Consider the following 18,969-nt stretch of genomic DNA (forward strand, 5'->3'; position numbering starts at 1 on the left):
GACGCTTCCTGCTCGGGTTATCCAGGGAATTACCGATGAAAGCGCGGCGTTTACCTCGTAACAACGCGGCGCAGGCTCGCGCTGTTGGCTTGTCACTAAGCGGAACGGACGGCGCTGGTTGGTGCGGCGGCTGTGACGTCAGAGCCACCGGCACTGCGAGGAGTTCTCAGAATAGACTTCTAGGAAATGGTAAATTTTAAAAGCCAAGCCTTTACACTCTGTCCTTCACACGTTTGGGTCCGTTCTGGTGACAACACACTCCAAACAGCAGCTACGGATATATACAGAGATATAGGTTTTTAAAAAAAAAAAATCTTTTCGGAGGTTTTTTTTTTTCTTCTTCTTCTTTTATTACAGTTTCCATTTTACATCAAGTGTTCGTACTTAAACTGCAGGACCGGCGCAGCGTTCGGACACTCGGAACCTTTTTGTCTGTTCTAACGCGTAGATTCGATTTATTCGAATCCGGCCGATGATCGTGAGCGTCCACTTTATTCCCGTTGAGGTGTTTTCCCCGCCGTGTTCTTCAAGACCTGATCGGATTGGAACCCACAGGTTTCCACAAGTAGCATGATTCTTTGTGTACCTGGGTGAGTTCACTTTTTGTCTCTTAACTGTAAAAAAAAATAAGTGAATCTTAAATTGTGTCGAGTTACATTTAAAATGATTGGAAGGGGAGTGTTAAACACACACCTATTGTTAGGAGAGCTGTGTGTGTTTCACCTCCAGTCTTTATAGAACAATAGTGTTCAAAGGAAATACACCCCAATGCTTTTATTACCTATAGGGAACCTTTACCTTTAAAATCAGAACACAATAGAACACATAATCAGAAGTCAACTAAAATATCATAAAACAAATTAGATTCCATTTTTAAAGTTTTCATAGTTCTAAATGAAGTAACTTCCTGCCCAATTCTAACACTTCATTTTACTATTTACCAATAACAACAAGTAATGTGGACTCCAGCACAAATATAGAGGATTAAAGTCATTGGGGTTGTTTTTTTTTTTTTCCCTCAGTCATTTACGCAACTTTTCCATCTTGTTTCCAGTCCTAGAAATCCTCTGCCCACCCCTCCATCCATTGAAGCCCCACGGGGCATGCGGGCAGGAACCGTATCTCCGACGCCATGCCTCCAGAGCAGCCCCTCACTGTGGGACCCCACAAAGGACCTGCGGGCGATCGCCAGCAACTTTTACTATCTAGAAAATTCAGGTACAATAAGAAAACCAGCTCTCTTTTAAAAACCACAGAACCAATGTGAAATAATCTGTCCCAGGCTTTGAATAGCGAGTTCCTCTAATTAGACATTTACTGCAATCACTAAACTGTTAACTGATAGAACGAGCAGCTCACAGGACAATAGTAACTACTTGGAGTGACTAATATTCAGGAATCTGTGTGTAGGTTGGTACTGGGGAGCCATCACTGCCGCCCAGGCCCATGCTGCGCTTCAAGAGGCGTCTGAAGGAGCCTTTCTGATCCGGGACAGCAGCCACCCTCTGTACATGCTGACCCTGTCTGTCAGGACTGCACGGGGTCCCACCAGCATACGGATCCAGTACAGCAGCGCACAGTTTCTGCTGGACTCCATCTCCCCTGCCCAGGCCAGGCTCTCCACCTTCCCTAACGTCCCCAGCCTGGTGCAGTACTACATGGGACCAAAGATGAAAGCAGAAGAAGGGAAGGTGGAGGAGGAAGCTACCACAAAATCCTCTCCGCAGACAATTCAGGATACTTCTGTGGTGTTAAAACTGAAGCAAGCGCTGTACAAGCCCCAGAGCCTGCCCTCCTTGCAGCACCTCACACGCCTCGTCATTAACAGACACTCTGACTGCCCCGACCAGCTACCACTCCCCAGACCTCTGCTGCATTACATTCAGGACTATCCCTTCAAGGTATGAGGAACTTCCTGGTGTCTGTGACTGTGGTGGAGGTCAGCTGACTTCAGCCGGGACCCTGGTGCCTGGACACGACGTTGCTGTTGCAGCAGTCGGAGGCCAGTCGTGAAATGGTGGATGTGTGTGTGTGTGTGTGTAGGGGGGGGGGGGGGTCGTGCTGATGACATGCATTCAGATTCGGTTCAGACTGACGTGCAGTGAAGGACCCCAAGGCAAAGACTTGTGAGCAAAATTCAGTACTGTAATCTACACTTTTCTTTATGCTGACTGTGGAAATTGTGCATATCCATTTTAACCTCATTATTTCAACTAGAACATACTGTTCCTATGAAGTACACCGATTCCACTGAGACATCTTTTACACCATTTTATTCTTCTCACTAAGACTTTTTTCTACCTTTAATGTGTACATTTTTCTATTAAAATGAACAATCTGAGTTTACATCTGTCCTTTATATCCTTGTTTTTGTTGAAGTGACACCATTCCGCACACATGCTTCGTCATCTTTGTTCACCACGTGACAGCTGCTCTTGTGACACTTGTAATTTAATTTATTATTTTTTTTGCCTACTTCACCTTTGAAACGCAAAGACTTTGTGGACTTTGGATTTTAAGTGCATGAAAAATGCAGATTATTTTAGGGAAGTAAAGGCCGCACCGTGCGTGTTTTTGCTCAACAATGCGTACAGCCTGCATCTGAGTCAGCAAGCGGATGAGCGAAGGGGAGGACCGTTCATCAGTGGTTTCACAGAACTACTGAATGCTTCCTGGGAGGAGGGTGAGATTCTGAGAGCGAGGGTTCTAAGAAAAGCCTCGGTAATTACCTTCAGCTTTGAGCCCTGTTGTGCATCACGCATGCATTTTTTTTTTTTATTCTGATGCAGGATGTGATCCCAAATGTTACCAGATTAAAAACAAAACAGTAACATGACAGCGATTTGAGCTTTAACACATCATAAATAGCGAGTGATCGGAGCGGTTTGAGCGTACTTTGACGACTCAGGGGGGCAGCAGAGCCGGGGTTGAGGCGACCTGGACTCACGCCAGCGTAACAGGAGCTCGGTTTCTCAGTGCAGATCCATGTTGAGGTGCTAATTCGACTCGTCTTTCTGAAGAATGCAGAAACGAGGCCTAAAAAAAAAACAAATCAGAATAATTTAGTCGAATTATTTAATTTAGAGTATATTGAGACTAATTCATTAATTAGATTAAGATTATGACAGCGTAGCCCTTTATACAGACACTGATGAACAATTAGACATCAAACCACACAGCAGGTTAAATGATTATGACTATAATTTAATGATGCTAAGATAAAACGTGAAGCCAGGGGGGTTCTCCACAGACCTGCCATTGATATCATGATGTGTCTCCACGTACTGCAGGCCTTCAACGCTCAACTCCACCCACCGCTGGATGACTGAGGGGTGTCTGGGGTCAACCTCCAAGTAAACACGGCTGTTGATCGCAGTAACAAAAATAAAAATAAAAAGCACTACGGCTGTTTTATCAGCAGGAGTAACCTTGACACTAGAGACGCGGCTCATGTCACCGACTGTACTCGCGTAACAAGCCTCACTTATTAAAGAGGCAACTCGATAAGGGTTTCTCAGAACACGCTGTTCCTATGACAAGCTGACGATGCGGTTATGAATTAAACCCAGGTGTGTGTGTGTGTGTGTGTGTGTGTGTGTGTGGAGCAGCAGGGTTCTTACCCGTGATTTGATAGGATCTGTGGAGCCAGAGCTAAAATCTGTTTAATCACCCTGAGGCCATCGTCACCTCCGTCTAAAGCGGCGTGGTCCTCAAACCTAACAGAAGATTCAGAACACAAATGTCACTTCAGTTTGACTCAGAACATAAATATTCATAACAGTTAATGCACTGATGCAAAACAATCACATTCACTTTACACCATTCCAATGGATTGATTTATATTTTCTTCAATTTCAGTTTAGAACATACAAATACATTTTTGTCAAAAATTGTAAATTGAGTAGTGGGACTTGATTTTAAATTCAGTTTTTTATTAGCTATAGTTTTTTTTGTTTTGTTTTTGTATTAGTTAAACAGTTTGGAACACGTTACTAACGCACCATACAGTCAACAAAGCCAAGAGCCAGTAGGTCAATCACATACTGACTTTAATTTAATTAAAAAGTATAATTTCACTTGTTGACATTTAAAAAAAATATTTAAAATTGTCTCATAAATATAAGGTTATTGGATATTAAGATTATTATTATTGATTATTGAAACACTACAATTGTTTGTTTTTTTAAAGTACATCTCATTTAAAACCAGAGAACATCCACGTGTTTAAAAAGTGTAGGGACAGGGTCATGTTTGCTTCTGTTTTGCATCAGCAGATTTTTTAACAACAATCTTGTAGTTGAGTTGGGGAACTGAAGAGACCACCTGCTACAATTTATATGTAAAATGTTTTCCCAATAATTTGTTTTGAAGAATGTCAGCTTCTAAAGAGTAGAAGATCTACTGCGTCACATCCTACATCAGACATTTTTAATTCGTCATGCATGGAGCCTTCAGAAATATGCAGGTCATCTATCACGTCACAGACGCCCGTGTCTGAACTGTACTTTGATAACAACCCTCTCCGTCAGCCTGGAGGATGAAGCATCCATGAATTCATAAAAAAAAAAAAAAAAAGACTTGTCGGTACTCCACACCAAGTACGATCATCCCCCATAACCTCTATCACCTTTGCTGGTCGGGTCATTCCACTCTCCACAGCAGTCACCAACCTGGGCGTGAGAATGGACCCCCACTGGACATTTGACACTCACATCAAGCATCTGTGTAAGACCTCCTTCTACCACCTTAGGAACATTGCCAAGCTCCGCCCCACACTCTCTCTGTCCGATGCTGAAAAACTAGTACACGCCTTTGTCTCCTCCAGGCTGGATTATTGTAATGCGCTCCTCATCGGGATCCCTAGCAAGAGCATTCACAAGCTCCAATACATACAGAGCAGCGCTGCTAGGATCCTGATGAGGGTGCGGAAATTCGACCATATCACCCCCATCCTGAAATCACTGCACTGGCTCCCTGTGGAACTCAGGATCCAATATAAGATCTCCCTCCTCACCCACCAGTGCGTACAGGGTAACGCACCAGCCTACCTAAAGGAACTCCTCGTCCCCCAGACCTCCTCACGCACCCTCGGCTCCAGCACAGCCAACCTCCTCAGGGTCCCCAGAACAAAGTTGCACAGCATGGATGATCGAGCCTTCTGCTCGGCTGCTCCCAGTCTGTGGAATGCTCTCCCTGACCATCTGAGAGCGCCACAGACTGGATACTGTTAAACATAGCCTAAAGACTCACCATTTTAAAAAGGCCTTTCCTCAGCCTTTTATATATGCCTTATTGTTGGGTTGTGTTGTTCTATTAGTTTGCTTCACCATAGGTTTTATGCTTTGTCTTTGTAGCACTTTGAAATTTTCGTAATGTAAAGTGCAATATAAATAAAATTTATTATTATTATTACTTTCAAATTTTGATTTGTCATACCACAGTACAACAGTTGTCCATTTTTTTCTAAGTCCATCTAAAGGAACTCAGTAAAGGAGGCGTCATTTCTGGATGTGGTTCGGATTCTGGGGATATACGGTTTCCTCTGCATGACAAGAGTTTCATTTATTTGGAACAGCAGTAAGTTATGTTCACAAATGACGGCCATGCACTGATGTCCACTACATAGTCATGTCCATTTTAAAGCTGTTCTGTCCGGTTTTTAGCCTCGTCCCTCATATACCAATCATTTCTACAGATTCTGTTTCTTTTCATGATAATGTGACTGCAGCCAACGAAAAATCAAAATTCTTTGAAACTTTATGCTGAGAAGAATTATTATTTAATTGTTGTGCTATGTTCCAGCACAGCCTGTCAGTGTGATGACCCCCTCCTCCCCCATTGGTACTTCAGAGGGGATCAGCCTCTTTGGAGTCATGCTGCTACCCTTTTAGCATTCATTCTGGTGTTCCTTCACGAGTTTTGTTTGAACCTTTACAGCCTGTACCAACTTTCTGAAATGTGTTGCTGCCATCACATTCAAAAAGAGCAAATACTTTTCAATAATTTGAACAATGATGTTGTCTGTGCTACTTTTGAGTATGTTGTGACACTTTTCAGTAGTTTGTAAATAATTTCATTTTATTCATATTTACAATTTATAACCCTCCCAACTTTTATGGAAACTGGGTTAAATATTTAATCTCGTCTTCCTCTCTGGAATTCTTGAGAAAATAGTTTATTTGTTCTCAGTCGGACTTTAAACAGCATCAAAACACAGACAAATTGACCTAAATTACATTACAAGACGTGTCATTGCAATTACATCAGACAATCTCTGCACTCCATTTATTGTTTTTTAGTGCTGCATTTCATACGAATGACCATTAGATGAAATTACAAAGACTCAAATATTTAATTTGATTTCAGGGAACTACAGTACTCTTCACCGGTTTAAGTTCTATTTATCTTATCCATCTCAGTCTGTATGTGATGAAGCCTCCATATACAAGTTAAACATACAGCTCCTCAGGGTTTTGTGCTCGGACTAATATCATTCACCCTGCGTATGGTACTAGGTAAGACCTCCATACATTTCCATTGTTACGCTGTAACACAATTATTCTCAACAATGGAAGTCATTTTGAAACTTATCAACCCGCTAACCCTCTGGAATGGCTTGAGGACATAAAAATCCTGGATAAACTTCAGTTTTCTATTTTATTCAGCGCAAATTAAGGTGAATACTTTGCGCCCTAAACATCTCAAAAACACACATCCTAATGATGTCACTACTGTGGACGGATTATTGACCTCCAGAGCACCGAGAAGACAATCAAACTTGACTATCTAGAGTCTCGATTCTAGAGGAAGTAAAAGTCGTAACAAGGTTTCCGTAGGTGAACCTGTGGAAGGATCATTACCAGGTCGGTCCCTGTTGCCGATGTCTCTTCAAGGCTTCTGGAAGTTGTCTGATCATGATAAGACCTTTAACTTCTATATAAGTCACATTTCTAAGACTGCCCTCCTTCATCTATATAATCTCTAAAATAATCAGACATTTTGTCTCAAAATAGATATTCCACTTCTTGTTACTTCCATTCCTTTCCTGCATTTTCCTATTATCAGGCTGTCCCAGTCCATCTCTAAAGACCCTCCAGCCGACAGAATCCTGTAGCATGTTGTGACCAGGATGAATAAAAGAACATATCTCTCTTGCATTAAACTCTCTGAACATCCCTGGAAATTTAAGCTAAATCTACTTAACTTTTTCTAATTGAAATATATTCATACAAATTAAATATTATAATTTAATCCATAATTAATCAATTTAATTATGTTTGTTTATTATGATGATTATTTGCCATCTACCATCGTAAACGACCATCTACCACAATTGTACATTTACAGTCTTTACTACTCATAAATACTGTAACCTGAGGATTTCTGGTTCCACTGAGTTCATATCCTCTGAGAACAGGTATGGAGGGTTACTGACCAACGTTGACACAGGCCCACAGAGGTCCAGTACGGTTTCTGCATCTGGCAAAACACAATTTTAATATTTTTTTTAACCAGAAGTGTCTTTTCTGATTTGTCATTTCATAAGTGCAACACATGCCTTTCACTTGCCTTTCATAACATCTACATGATAAACTTGTAATCTGTCCTGAAACCCCAACCTGCAGAGAAAAAGTCTTTAGCCCTTTATTATCCTTCCACGAGTAAAAACACTTACTGGAAGAAAGGAAGAGAGCTAATCAATGAGTATATTCACAACTTGTCACAAAATGATAAGCTCACCTCAACGCATTCTCTCTTGTTAAATTCACTGCATCCAGGCTTCGATCGACAGCGACGGCTCTGAGCTGTGGGAGACAAGCACGGCCCTTAGAAACAGTTGTTCACTGACCAAACACAACCACCTCAGGGAAAACCTACATTTTTCTTAGTCGCTACATCTGTCTAAATGAAGAACAAGTTATTATGGGATTGATCATGTAGGCAGACAAATGGCGGCACACGACGATCAGTCATCATCAACCCACAGCGCTGATTATTAATCCGATCAGGATTATAAAATCTATCTGCAGGATCCAACTGGAGAAGTTAGGAAACTGCAAACTTCAACTCCTCTTTTAACTAGCGCCTGGTAGCTAATGACGATTTACTGTAATCGATTATTAAAACTGTGATGATCAGAGTTTCAATATTTTCTCTCCAGCTATTGATCAATCGAGTCAGTATCCATGGCATATGTCAAACATTTGGACTCATCTTACTGTTCACTTCAATGAGAAACTGTTAAAGGTGGGACTGGTTGCATTTATTGTCAGGACGACGTAAACATCTACTGGCATAACAGATATAAAGGTCAAGCCACGCTGTTAATAGTCATGCCGTAGGCTGGGTGATGCAGGCATCAGATTTTACCCTGGAAAATAATGCAATGAATAAATGACATCATCATTTCATCAACACAATGAATTCAAACTGAAATACTGTTGGGTTCTCATCACTGTCAAGAGCCCCTGATCACAATAGTAACATGCTTAAGATGAGCAGGTGCCATGTTCAATATGTATTATGTCTTATTTTAGCAAGGTAGCATGCTAACAGTTGCTAATTCTAAATAAACACAATTTGTGCTAAAGGCTAACGGCTCGCTTTAGAAGTATTCAGTGTTGGATGGAATTCCAGGCCATCATCAGACCAATTTAAATTCACTCTAAAGGAAAAATGATGGCCTGTGACAAAGTTCAACACAATAATCAAGAGATATTTCACTCTCTTGTGACGTCAACTTCATGGCATCACTTGACAAAATGTCAGGACCATTAAACACATCACAATACAGTGGTACCTTCACTTACGAATGTCTCTACATACGAAATGTTCTACTTACGAAACGCCTCAACAGGAAAATATTGCCTCTAGTTACGAAAGAAATTTTGAGTTAGGTAAGGTAAAAATACAGTATGGACTGCTACTCGCAGCTCCCACAGGTTCCTGAACGCAACATTCGTATAGCTGCTCTGCCATTGGCTATTACCTTGCCTCCTGGCATCCCATTGGCTTAGAGGGACCTCTGTGTGTAGCTAGATAGGTGTGTATGCAGCGTCCTCGTCATTTGGCCCTTGACCCGTGAGGTGCTCTGATAGTTTTTCACAAATATATTAACTTTTTGAGTATTCGCTATGGAATATTTACGAAATTTCTTCCAGAACCAATTGATTTCGTAAGTAGAGGTACCACTGTAAATCATCTGGAGACCGTGAAATACTGCAAGAGGAAAAAAGTGATTATGAATTCATTTTAATAGAGCAAACATAAATCTCACCTCGGACCGACTCTTCAATAAACTCAGAGAAATGGCACCAGACCCACATCCCACTTCCATGAATGAACGCTGGGCATCGACATCCTCTCCAGGTTTGGGAACCCTCTCCAGATCAGCGAGCACAAGGTCAACCAGCTCCTGCATCAACACAGAGACAACACCGCTGTGGTTATGTATGGATCACTGCATTCGTATGCGTGTGAGAAGCTGTGTGTTTGTGTATACGGTCAACCTCAGTCTCAGGTCTTGGTATAAACACAGGAAGTCTCATCTTCAGCGTCAGATCTCTGAAGTCCCACTCCTCAATCACATACTGCACAGGCATTCTACACAAAACACATTTATCTATGGATATTCTGAGGGACAAACATCTGAACACTTATCCATAAATACATGGTGAAGGCGTATGACAAAACTTCCAACCTGGAGAGGCGTCTGGTGCAGAGCTTCCACACCTGCTCTGTTTCTTCTGGGCTGAGAAGCTCTGTTAACCTCCCCGGCTCAACACTTTCAATCTGGACAGAGAAATGAAACACAAGAAGAGGACAGGATGCGATGAAACACGAAGGCGACGTGAAGTCAGCTGAACACGATGCGCAGATCTCAACTCACAGTTTTAGCCCCGAGCAGATGAGCAATGATGTGTTGGCTGGAGTGTTCTGGTTCCGTCACACCTCTTTCCATGAAGTGTCTTTTCCATAAGTCCATCGCCTGAAGCGCTGTGATCCTGTTTACAGGTACGGCTGGAGCGCTGCATCTACGGACTGCATGGACACCCCAAGCTCCCTACAAACATGTAATATAAGAGCATCATTTAAAACTAGCAGTAAATCTATAAGGGAACCATTTGAAGACCTTTTTTTTGTCAGCTGACAAAATGTTTCGATCTCAGAGCTTCTTAAATGTTAGCAACTCCTAATTTGAAACTAAAGAAAATAAGACTTAGCCATATTATTAGGTTCCAAGATTGTCTCCTGAAAAAACTGCAGTCATGAATTCAACTAAATGTCAATTCTTCAGGTCTATTTTTAGATAGATTGAAAGAGGAAGTTTAATATCAGTAGTTTTGAAACGTACACCAAGTTTTGACAATTTGACAAACTGAAAGGCCCTTTAAACCATTGAAAGGACAAGAAAGTCAAAATGAACCAGGTGTGTATTTAAAGTACATATTTAAACGAAAGTTTTGGTGGCTTTTTTATTTTTTCATGATCAATGGGGACTTAGAAAAACAGGATATATCGTAAGTTACAGTGCGCGCCATGACAGCGGAAATGACGCAATCGTAGACATCACGGTGAATCCATATCAGCGCCGTTATTTAAATATACAGTACAGGAAGCAACAACGTAACAAGCCAACATTATCAGATTCATTTATCAAGATATCATCTCAAATCATGTTGTGCTGACCCTCTAACAGTTTCAGTGGATTGTTTGAGCTGCAGTTTCGCCTCTGTAGTTCTTCGCTGTGGTTCAGGTAGTCATGTCAGTTGTTTCCACCCACCGCTCTTTTTCTTCCTGCTGTACCTAGCAGGCTCACAAGTCTGTAAGTGAATATTGTGTGTGTAAAAGTTAATCGCACTACCGATTCAAACGAACTAGCCCGTCAATGGGATTGTTGGACTATGTGGAATTAATGGCAACTCTAGTTCATATTAATAGGTCTTTTTTTTTAACGAATGTATAGGGATCAGGGCCTAACATGCTGTTTTTGTTTGTTTTATTTCAGTTTCACAGATCTTCTCAGTAAAATGCCCTGTCTATCACTTTTGAGATTGTATACTTTTTGCGAGTGCCATAATCGCGTGATAATCTGGTCATAAAAACATTTATGCAACACCTCCAGTAGCTCCATATATGAATTAATTATCCACTAAACCTTGGGAATTCTGAATAAATGCTATGGTTGTCTGAAAATAATTCTATCTTCAAATCTCTTTCAAAATCATCCGGGGTGAAGTGCTCATGGCAGATTCTTGGATCTTTGGTCATTTTGACCCCGTTTATCCTCACCCTCCATTGCTCTACAGTCAATTCAGGAGGTATTTTGAAGAAAAATAGGTTCTTATCTTTGTGGTGTGGGAACAACCATTCACCTCACAGGTAACCATGACTCAATCGGATTTATCGCTTCAGCGATCGTATTGTGTTGTAATGGCTGCCCCGACTGATGAAGTGACGGGTGTCGCCGATGACGTGTGACCCCTGCTGGGGAGCCTGGTACAGAAGCTGCAGCAGCACAGATTTTAAGGTGTCCTGACCAAAGGGATGATGCCAAACATCAGGGAAAAAAAATTTTTTTCATTTTTTTCATAATGATAAAATATATTTCACTTTAAAATGAGTTTCCTATACCTTTAATAGTTCAAATCTGGTTTAATTTGGGGAATTTCTTTTCACTGAATTTTTCATTCCTACCCAGACTGTATGTGGTGTTTGTTCCAGACTGTCACTTTCTTAATAATGCTGTTTCATCTAATCTGATCCAGATGCATACAAATTTATAATTTTGGGTAAATTATGCTTCGATGTAAAAAGGTCAATGATTGTTATTTTTACACTCATGTCAGAAGAGATAGTTGATAATATCAATAAAAAACGCACATGATGATATTAAGTTAAACTGTGGTTTAAAGCTATCTTTTAACATTTAGCTCAGCTTTATTTTACCCTAAAAAGTATATATATTGTACACAGAAGATTCCCTACAGAAAAAACAATCCAGCAAATCCTCTGGAAGCAGGTCATCATCATTAGTTTAAGACATATTGATTGAAATATAATTTCCATAGTAGCAAATCTTTTCATTCAGACAAATGTTTTTTTCAACTTTACTTTGGCCCAGATCCACTGCTACAAAGAGTTTCTTTCTTCAATTGTTAAATTATAATAAATCTCAATCCAAATTCCAACAGCACAGGGGTTCTCCCCACAAACGTTCCTGTTAAGGTAAAAAATAAAAATCATGGATACCCTTGTTTAAAGCTGACGTCTCAGTCTTCCATAAAGTTAAATGACTAAAATGTTTAATTATTTTACGAGTATTTAATCTCTATATTTAAAAAAAACAACTTACTTCGCAATATTAAAATAAGTGAATGAAATCCATTGATTATTATGAATCCAATCTACAATTTAAGGATTTCTTCCATGTACGTTCCCCAAACAAAACATTCGTTTCACAGGAAACAAACAAACAAACAAACAAACAAGCCACCTTCAACACGTGTTAGAAACCACATGGTTGGTTACCTTTGGTTGACACATGAACCCTGCGTTCAGAGCTCGTTTCCACATGACTGACTTGAAAACACTCATCTGCTCCGATGCTGACAGCCAAAACTTTTCTCCACATCCCCACAGCATCTCCTTTTCCACGGCACACGTTTCAGGTGGTGTCAAACTACGCAGACATCCAACACCGTTTCGACACGTTAGGGTCACGATAGATTTCTCTCACATGGCGCAACAACACCACCTCACCCTGACGCACATCTCTGGTACATGCGGCAGAGACGCGCAACAGTGATGCTAGTGAAGGGTGTTGCCTTTAAGTCCTGTAGGACAAATCAAACATCTCATGAAGTAACCGGAAAACCTTTGCGAATGGGTGCTTTTCGTTGAAAACTCAAATAATTTTCTCTTCTCACGATGAAATAACTGAAATAAAATAAATCTACAGTATATCGCGTAGTAGATATACTTGTGTATATAACTTGTAGTTCACTAATTGGTAATGAATTGACCTCAAACGTCATAGAAATGACGTTTATAATCACACAAAGTGTCTGTAATTGCGTCAAAGTGTGAATTAAAACCTTAGGAAAAGCGTTTCTAATATTTATATTGAAAACAAACATCCTTCTCTGTCAGGGTTTTGTTCCCGCGGTCCATCAGTGACGTATAAAACTTCCGAGCAGCAGTGAACTCACCACTGTTGTTGTTCCTGTGAGCGTGTGTCGTAAAGAACAGGTGTTTAACAGTTCGTCTGATCTTTGACATCATTTTATTCCAAAGCACGTTGATATAGTCTTTATTCATATCGCCTTCAATCAGGTTAGATGTGTTTGACGTGACGTCACCAGCTTGTATTTCAGCTGTGGAGCCGGCCGGGAGCTAACTGCTAGCTTCCGTGGAGGCCCACAGACATCCTGTGACAGCGAGCCGATCCGCTCCGGGTCGGTGTTCTGGTTCCGCCGCTCGATGCTGCCTGATGGACACTAACAGCCGAATCGAGTGCATATTCTTCAGTGAGTTTCACCCCACCCTGGGTCCGAAGATCACATACCAGGTAAGAGCAGCGTCTGCTGGGTGGCTCAGCGAAAGATTTTCAATTCAATTTCAAACTACAGCCAAGGCAGTCAGACACCGCAACATCCCGCGACACCCCTGAATCCAACATTTTACCCTGACCTACTTTCATAGGTCAAATTTCATGAATCAAGTTACAGACCATAGTAATATTTATCATTTGAATGCTTTCAGAAGCTGCATGAGTTGACCCTCAGTAACGTGACGTCATCTTAGAACATATGGACTGTGACTTTTAAACACCAGTGTGTGTGTGTGTGTGTGTGTGTGTGTGTGTGAGTGTGTGTGTGTGTGTGTGTTGCAATTGGCTTTCATAGAGTTTGGAATCGTCTTGTCAGTGGTAAATATCCACGATGGCCTCCTGTTTTCTCCCCACAGGTTCCAGAAGACTATATTTCACGGGAGCTCTTTGACACAGTCCAGGTTTATATCATCACCAAGCCAGAGCTGCAAAATAAATTAATTACTGTGTAAGTAATCCAACACTGCTTTGGCTGCCTCTTTGTGTTCTGTAATTTCGTCATTAGGATGATGCGTCTTTTGTTTAAAGTGAATAAAGTTCTTTTATGTACAAAACTGTTCTCTCCTTATGTGTTTTGTTTTGTTTTTAGCACCGCGATGGAGAAAAAGTTGATTGGATGTCCTGTGTGCATTGAGCATAAAAAGTACAGCCGTAATGCTCTCCTGTTTAACCTCGGCCTTGTTTGTGACGCCCAAACCAACACCTGTGCCCTGGAGCCGCTGGTCAAGAAGCTGTCGGGATACCTCACAACGCTGGAGGTAATGAGCAATACTCCATGTACACATCAGAGTAGGTCAGGCCATGTTTGTTACATGGTTTGTTTGTTTTTTTCCCATGTCACTTCCATGGTCACAGTGTGTAAAATCAATCACATAGGATTGCAGAGTAAATCTACAAACATTTGTGTTGCTCTCAGGAGGTCAGAGAGTTCCAGTGTGGAACTGTGATAGGACGTATTTTCTCAGTACTAAATACATCATAATCAGCCTGTGGTTATATTACAAAGTCAAGTACAATGCAAAGCATGCGGTTGTGTAAAGCACGCCGTCACTGGATCCTAAACGGTGACGAATCAATCTTCTCCATCTGGAAGTCTGATGGACGCGCCTGGCTTCTCTTCAGATAGCAGTGTCTGACATCACGGATGTCACAAATGGCCATAAACACACTCCTGAAAGTTGTGGTGCAAAGGGTGGACCAATATCATTTTAAATTCTGTATAAGGCAAGTGAATAAATACACAGGATTCACAGCTACAATATTTTGTAGATCTAGAAAACTGCTACCTAATACACCACAGAATTGTTCTCACCTGACAGCAAAATAAGAATAAGTGTTTTTTTCTTAAATAATGTTTTTTCTGTTTCAATTTATCACTTTTTTATTCAAACAAGAAGAAATCAACGGTGTAGTTGCTTTACGGAAACATTTTTTGACATCACCACTTTCTTGTGCTTCTCTTAAGAGTAACAATTTGAAAAGTGAAGCAAACCGTGAACAACAGTGAAACAAAGAGATGAACAAATTGTTATTGACATCATTTTATAATTTCTTCCAATTTGTCAAAGCAGTCTTATCCTTAAAAGAAAGTGAGTATAATAAACTTGAATGACATTACTTTGTAAAACCTGCGTGTGTATGATGAGATTATTTCCTTTAAAAATGAGATTCATTCATAGAAACAAGGATCATTTACTGCCTTGAAATTCAGGTTATTACTGGTTTTATCGAGCACTATGTTGGCTGGAAAAATTTGTTAAGTTGATGTTAGATTCTAAAAAGGAGATGTTTCCATTTCAGAATGTATTTGACCCTGTTATGGTTTTTTTTTACAAAAAGTAAAGAGTCATTTTCTGGAAAGTACTCTTTTATTTTAAATTTGTTTACATTCCCTCGTTGCAGTTTCAAACTACATTCAACCTGCTGATGTTTTTTTTGCTGTGTTGTGTTGCAGCTGGAGAGCGGCTTCATATCCAGTGACGAGAGCAAACACAAACTGTTACCCATCATGTCAACCTTGTTGGAAGAACTCAATAACACGGGAGCCTGCACCTTACCAATTGGTATTCTTTTTAAATTTTATTTTACTACATGCAAAACTTGTTCAGCTGCTGAAACTGCCCGTTGTCAGCAACCGTTGAAGCAGCGCAAAATGTCATAGACTGAAATCTGTGCAAATTGAGTTTAGTGATGTTTTCTGTCACCATCAGACGCCGCAGCGACATTGCATAAGAAATAACATAAAGCATGTGCAGCAAATAGAGACAACAGATGTGTAATGGTTTTATGTGGTTTGTTACTCACAGCTTGACCAGATACGTGTGACATGAAGGAGCTCATCAACACTATTTGATTCTGTAGTGAAGTAACTTTTGACTTTAATTATTAAATAATGCAGATTACAATTTATGGAGCTAAAATACACCATTGCCTTCAAAGTTTGGATTAGTTTAGCTTCATTTTATTGTTGGTTAATCTAAAATCTGTCAAAAGATGTCATTATTGTTCTAAACATTTATCTGTTCCAAATAACTGGTTATTAATCACCTGTGTTGGCCATAATAAAGATATTTATTCGTCTAAAATTAATTTCTTCATTATAGATAAGTACAGTGATGACTGCTATTTATTCTTTTATGAATAGTTTGAGTGTTTGACAGGATTAATTAGCCTCTTTCCCTATTCTGTTTGTTTCAGATGAATCTAATACCATCCATCTAAAGCTGATTCAACTGAGAAAGGACCCCCCACTGGTGCAGGAGTATGACGTGCCTGTCTTCACTCAGTGCAAAGACCTTTTTAACAAATCTCAGTGGGATCTCACCACTCAACAGGTGGCTGATGTCTAAGGAATCATGGATGAAAACGAGGCTTTAGTGCAGGAGGCGTGACATTTATTGTGGCCATAACATCTCCTTGTCTTATAACAGACTTACTGGCTTCTGGCTCATATAAATCTACTCATCCAGTTTTCTATCAGGCCCAGGAACAAACCAACAATACTCTGCTGTCTGTTGTTCTCTGCAGATCCTGCCCTATATTGATGGATTTAGGCACATCCAGAAAATCTCTGCGGAAGCAGATGTGGAGCTGAATCTCGTTCGTATCGCTGTGCAAAATCTCTTGTGAGTATTTCAGCGGAAAACGTGAATTTACACCAACTTCTGCCGATGCAAATCAAACCACCCCGTCCTTTAGTTGTTTCTTTACAATAAGCCTGCAAACCCAACCCTTCTTAACATAAGTTAACCACGTTAATACTGGTAAATGGGCTGCATTCATACAGTCTGACCACTCAAAGCACACGTTATCACAGGTTCATCCACACCAGTGCTGTCCTGTTTTAAATACATTGGATGTTTTTAAATTATCCAGTGTGACACAGAGCACTGTGTTTTGCTCTACTATATCATTGGACACTGAAATACTTGTTTTCTTGCCAGATACTATGATGTTGTGACCTTGGTGTCCATTTTTCAGGTACTGAACTTATTCATCATATTCAGAATGAAACACTGTCTTATTCCTGGGTGCGTCTGTGATGGAATGGTGCTACTTTTGATTAAATGTTTGGGTTGATGTATTTTCCAGTCAAAACATAATGAGAAAAAAGATATTATGTCTGAATCCATTTCTGTCTTTCATATGATAATTGATTTAACTGTTTCTCCGATATTCATTTCACAAGAATTGCAATTATGAATCAAGTTAAAATGACTTGTCTTTTTGTAATTAAATGCTGAGGTTTTCGTGTTTGTACCAAAGCTGTTATGACTATATTTAGTCTCTAGTAATATTTGTCCTTTTCGTCTCATAGTGGCTCTAAGGGTCTGTAAAACAATTCAACCAGGCCTTTAGTTTGGTGATTGTCTTGTGCTGGTTTACAGTACTCCAATGTCTACTGCACCACTCCCAAAGTCCAGAACCTAATAGATGACAAGTCCGTTCAGGAGGAGTGTCTGAACTACGTCACAAAGCAGGGTGAATAAGAGTCACAGCTGTTGATTTCAGGTGTCCTGATTCGTTTTTATAGTTTCAGTATAGTTTGTTTGTTTGTTTGTTTGTTCTCAGGTCAGAATCGTGCCAGTCTGAGAGATGTGTTCCAGCTGTACTGTGGTCTGACTCCAGGAACCACAGTCCGAGACCTTTGTTCTCGCTACTCGCAGCAGCTTCACAGGGTGGATGAGAGGTCCGAATGTTATCAATTCATATGAACACTTTATGTATCATCAAAAGGCCCTTCAGGGTTGCATTTATATTGATGCGCGCCATGACGTGTGCTGTCAGACGGCTGATCCAGTTTGGACTGATGAAGGGCCTCATCCGGCGGCTGCAGAAATACCCAGTGAAGGTCATCCGTGATGAGAAGAGCAGACCTCCTCGACTCTACACCGGCTGCCACAGTTATGATGAGATTTGCTGCAAAACAGGTACTCCTTCTCTATTTGTTGATCATAACTAATAATCAATGGTCGGAAATGTGCTTACACTGTTGTAATCTTACAGGGATCTCTTACCAGGAGCTGGATGAGCGTTTGGAAAATGATCCCAACATTGTGGTGTGCTGGAAGTGATCCGGTGTGAAAACTGAGATACGGAGAAGCCTCAGCCACAGATGCCTTCAGTCAGAGGACTAACAGTGAAAAGTGGTGTTTTGTCATTTTTTTAAAGGCGTTTTTTAAACCAATAATTTCTTCATCAAGAGCTTTGATGCAAGTGATGAAGGTCATATTTATTAACAATGCAGAATGGAATGTCTGAATAATAAAGCATAAGACCAACATGCTCCAGCTTGTCTTCAATCACAGTCAGATTAGTGTATTAATTTATACACTGACCACAGTCAGCGTTACTGGCTAAGTTTGTGCACACAAACAGGATTTTGAATGCAGTCAGTCAGTCATCTTCAGAGTACCATCGCTACATCCGCCGCAGCGGGTCACGGGGAGCCGGAGCCTATCTCGGCGGCATAGGGCGTGAGACACTCCGGACATGATCCAGTTCAACTTTATTCATGAAAAATAACGCATTAAGAATTCAAGTTTAACAAATAAAAATAAAAATAAAGCAGACGCCAAAGATAAGAAGGGAAAGAAACAGTAAATGTCAGAACAGCCATGTAGTGAAGTAGACTTCTTTCTGGCAGTAGAATAAAAATCGGACAATGGAAGTGTAGATGCCAGCTCTTTGTGGCAGCTATAGCCTTTATAGTATGTTTATTGTATGGTCACATACGGGGATGCGCGTCACGAGGTGGTGGTACGTCAGCACCGGTAGTAGGAAAGTCAGCTGTTCACCTGGCGGGACTTTGGTTTGAATGAACTGAGAGAGGGTGAATACTTTTTGCTGACTGCTTT

At 40.6% G+C, this 18,969-nt stretch overlaps 3 protein-coding genes across 6 annotated transcripts; 2 read left to right on the forward strand and 1 right to left on the reverse strand.

Annotated features, from left to right (window-relative positions):
- Positions 1–304: 304 nt before the first annotated feature.
- Positions 305–12,764, reverse strand: hemk1 (HemK methyltransferase family member 1). Of its 3 annotated transcripts, XR_011035405.1 has the most exons (12): positions 12,532–12,764; positions 9,890–10,063; positions 9,701–9,792; positions 9,510–9,603; positions 9,278–9,415; positions 7,741–7,805; positions 7,570–7,619; positions 7,374–7,479; positions 3,621–3,716; positions 3,253–3,363; positions 2,896–3,036; positions 305–614 (listed from the first exon to the last, which is right to left on the reverse strand). XR_011035405.1 is itself a non-coding variant. In XM_068315195.1 (11 exons), the coding sequence occupies exons 1-11, from the start codon at positions 12,643–12,645 to the stop codon at positions 2,997–2,999; spliced, it is 1,080 nt and encodes a 359-aa protein (XP_068171296.1). In that variant the 5' UTR covers positions 12,646–12,764; the 3' UTR covers positions 2,484–2,996. The 3 variants fall into 3 exon arrangements, 2 of the variants coding, with proteins under 2 accessions (XP_068171296.1, XP_068171297.1); XM_068315195.1 differs by lacking the exon at positions 305–614 and having other exon boundaries at positions 2,484–3,036; XM_068315196.1 differs by lacking the exons at positions 305–614; positions 3,253–3,363 and having other exon boundaries at positions 2,484–3,036.
- On the forward strand, positions 450–2,346 carry cisha (cytokine inducible SH2-containing protein a). Its single transcript, XM_068315197.1, has 3 exons — positions 450–590; positions 1,055–1,218; positions 1,411–2,346. The coding sequence occupies exons 1-3, from the start codon at positions 571–573 to the stop codon at positions 1,905–1,907; spliced, it is 681 nt and encodes a 226-aa protein (XP_068171298.1). The 5' UTR covers positions 450–570; the 3' UTR covers positions 1,908–2,346.
- A 439-nt stretch (positions 12,765–13,203) lies between the features above and the next one.
- Positions 13,204–18,388, forward strand: nprl2 (NPR2 like, GATOR1 complex subunit). Of its 2 annotated transcripts, XM_068315273.1 has the most exons (12): positions 13,225–13,251; positions 13,336–13,570; positions 13,969–14,060; positions 14,202–14,370; positions 15,567–15,675; positions 16,310–16,446; positions 16,640–16,737; positions 17,056–17,092; positions 17,500–17,593; positions 17,684–17,801; positions 17,900–18,042; positions 18,119–18,388. In XM_068315273.1, exons 2-12 carry the CDS (start codon positions 13,493–13,495, stop codon positions 18,184–18,186), a joined length of 1,143 nt encoding a protein of 380 aa, XP_068171374.1. In that variant the 5' UTR covers positions 13,225–13,251; positions 13,336–13,492; the 3' UTR covers positions 18,187–18,388. The 2 variants fall into 2 exon arrangements, with proteins under 2 accessions (XP_068171373.1, XP_068171374.1); XM_068315272.1 differs by having other exon boundaries at positions 13,204–13,570.
- Positions 18,389–18,969: the final 581 nt, after the last annotated feature.

This window comes from Antennarius striatus, chromosome 5 (genome assembly GCF_040054535.1).
Source record: "Antennarius striatus isolate MH-2024 chromosome 5, ASM4005453v1, whole genome shotgun sequence".
NCBI classification, from domain to species: domain Eukaryota; kingdom Metazoa; phylum Chordata; class Actinopteri; order Lophiiformes; family Antennariidae; genus Antennarius; species Antennarius striatus.

Bases quoted from the DNA above. Each gene is read 5' to 3' on its own strand.
- cisha (XM_068315197.1), top strand. From the start codon at position 571: ATGATTCTTTGTGTACCTGG. The intron at 591-1,054 runs GTGAGTTCACTT...TCTTGTTTCCAG, and splicing joins ATGATTCTTTGTGTACCTGG to TCCTAGAAATCCTCTGCCCA. The intron at 1,219-1,410 runs GTACAATAAGAA...ATCTGTGTGTAG, and splicing joins TTACTATCTAGAAAATTCAG to GTTGGTACTGGGGAGCCATC.
- hemk1 (XM_068315195.1), bottom strand. From the start codon at position 12,645: ATGCTGTGGGGATGTGGAGAAAAGTTTTGGCTGTCAGCATCGGAGCAG. The intron at 7,480-7,569 runs GCAAGTGAAAGG...GTGTTTTGCCAG, and splicing joins TCATGTAGATGTTATGAAAG to ATGCAGAAACCGTACTGGAC. The intron at 3,364-3,620 runs GTAAGAACCCTG...TGCGATCAACAG, and splicing joins CAGATCCTATCAAATCACGG to CCGTGTTTACTTGGAGGTTG.
- nprl2 (XM_068315272.1), top strand. From the start codon at position 13,493: ATGGACACTAACAGCCGAATCGAGTGCATATTCTTCAGTGAGTTTCAC. The intron at 13,571-13,968 runs GTAAGAGCAGCG...TTCTCCCCACAG, and splicing joins GTCCGAAGATCACATACCAG to GTTCCAGAAGACTATATTTC. The intron at 14,371-15,566 runs GTAATGAGCAAT...GTTGTGTTGCAG, and splicing joins GATACCTCACAACGCTGGAG to CTGGAGAGCGGCTTCATATC.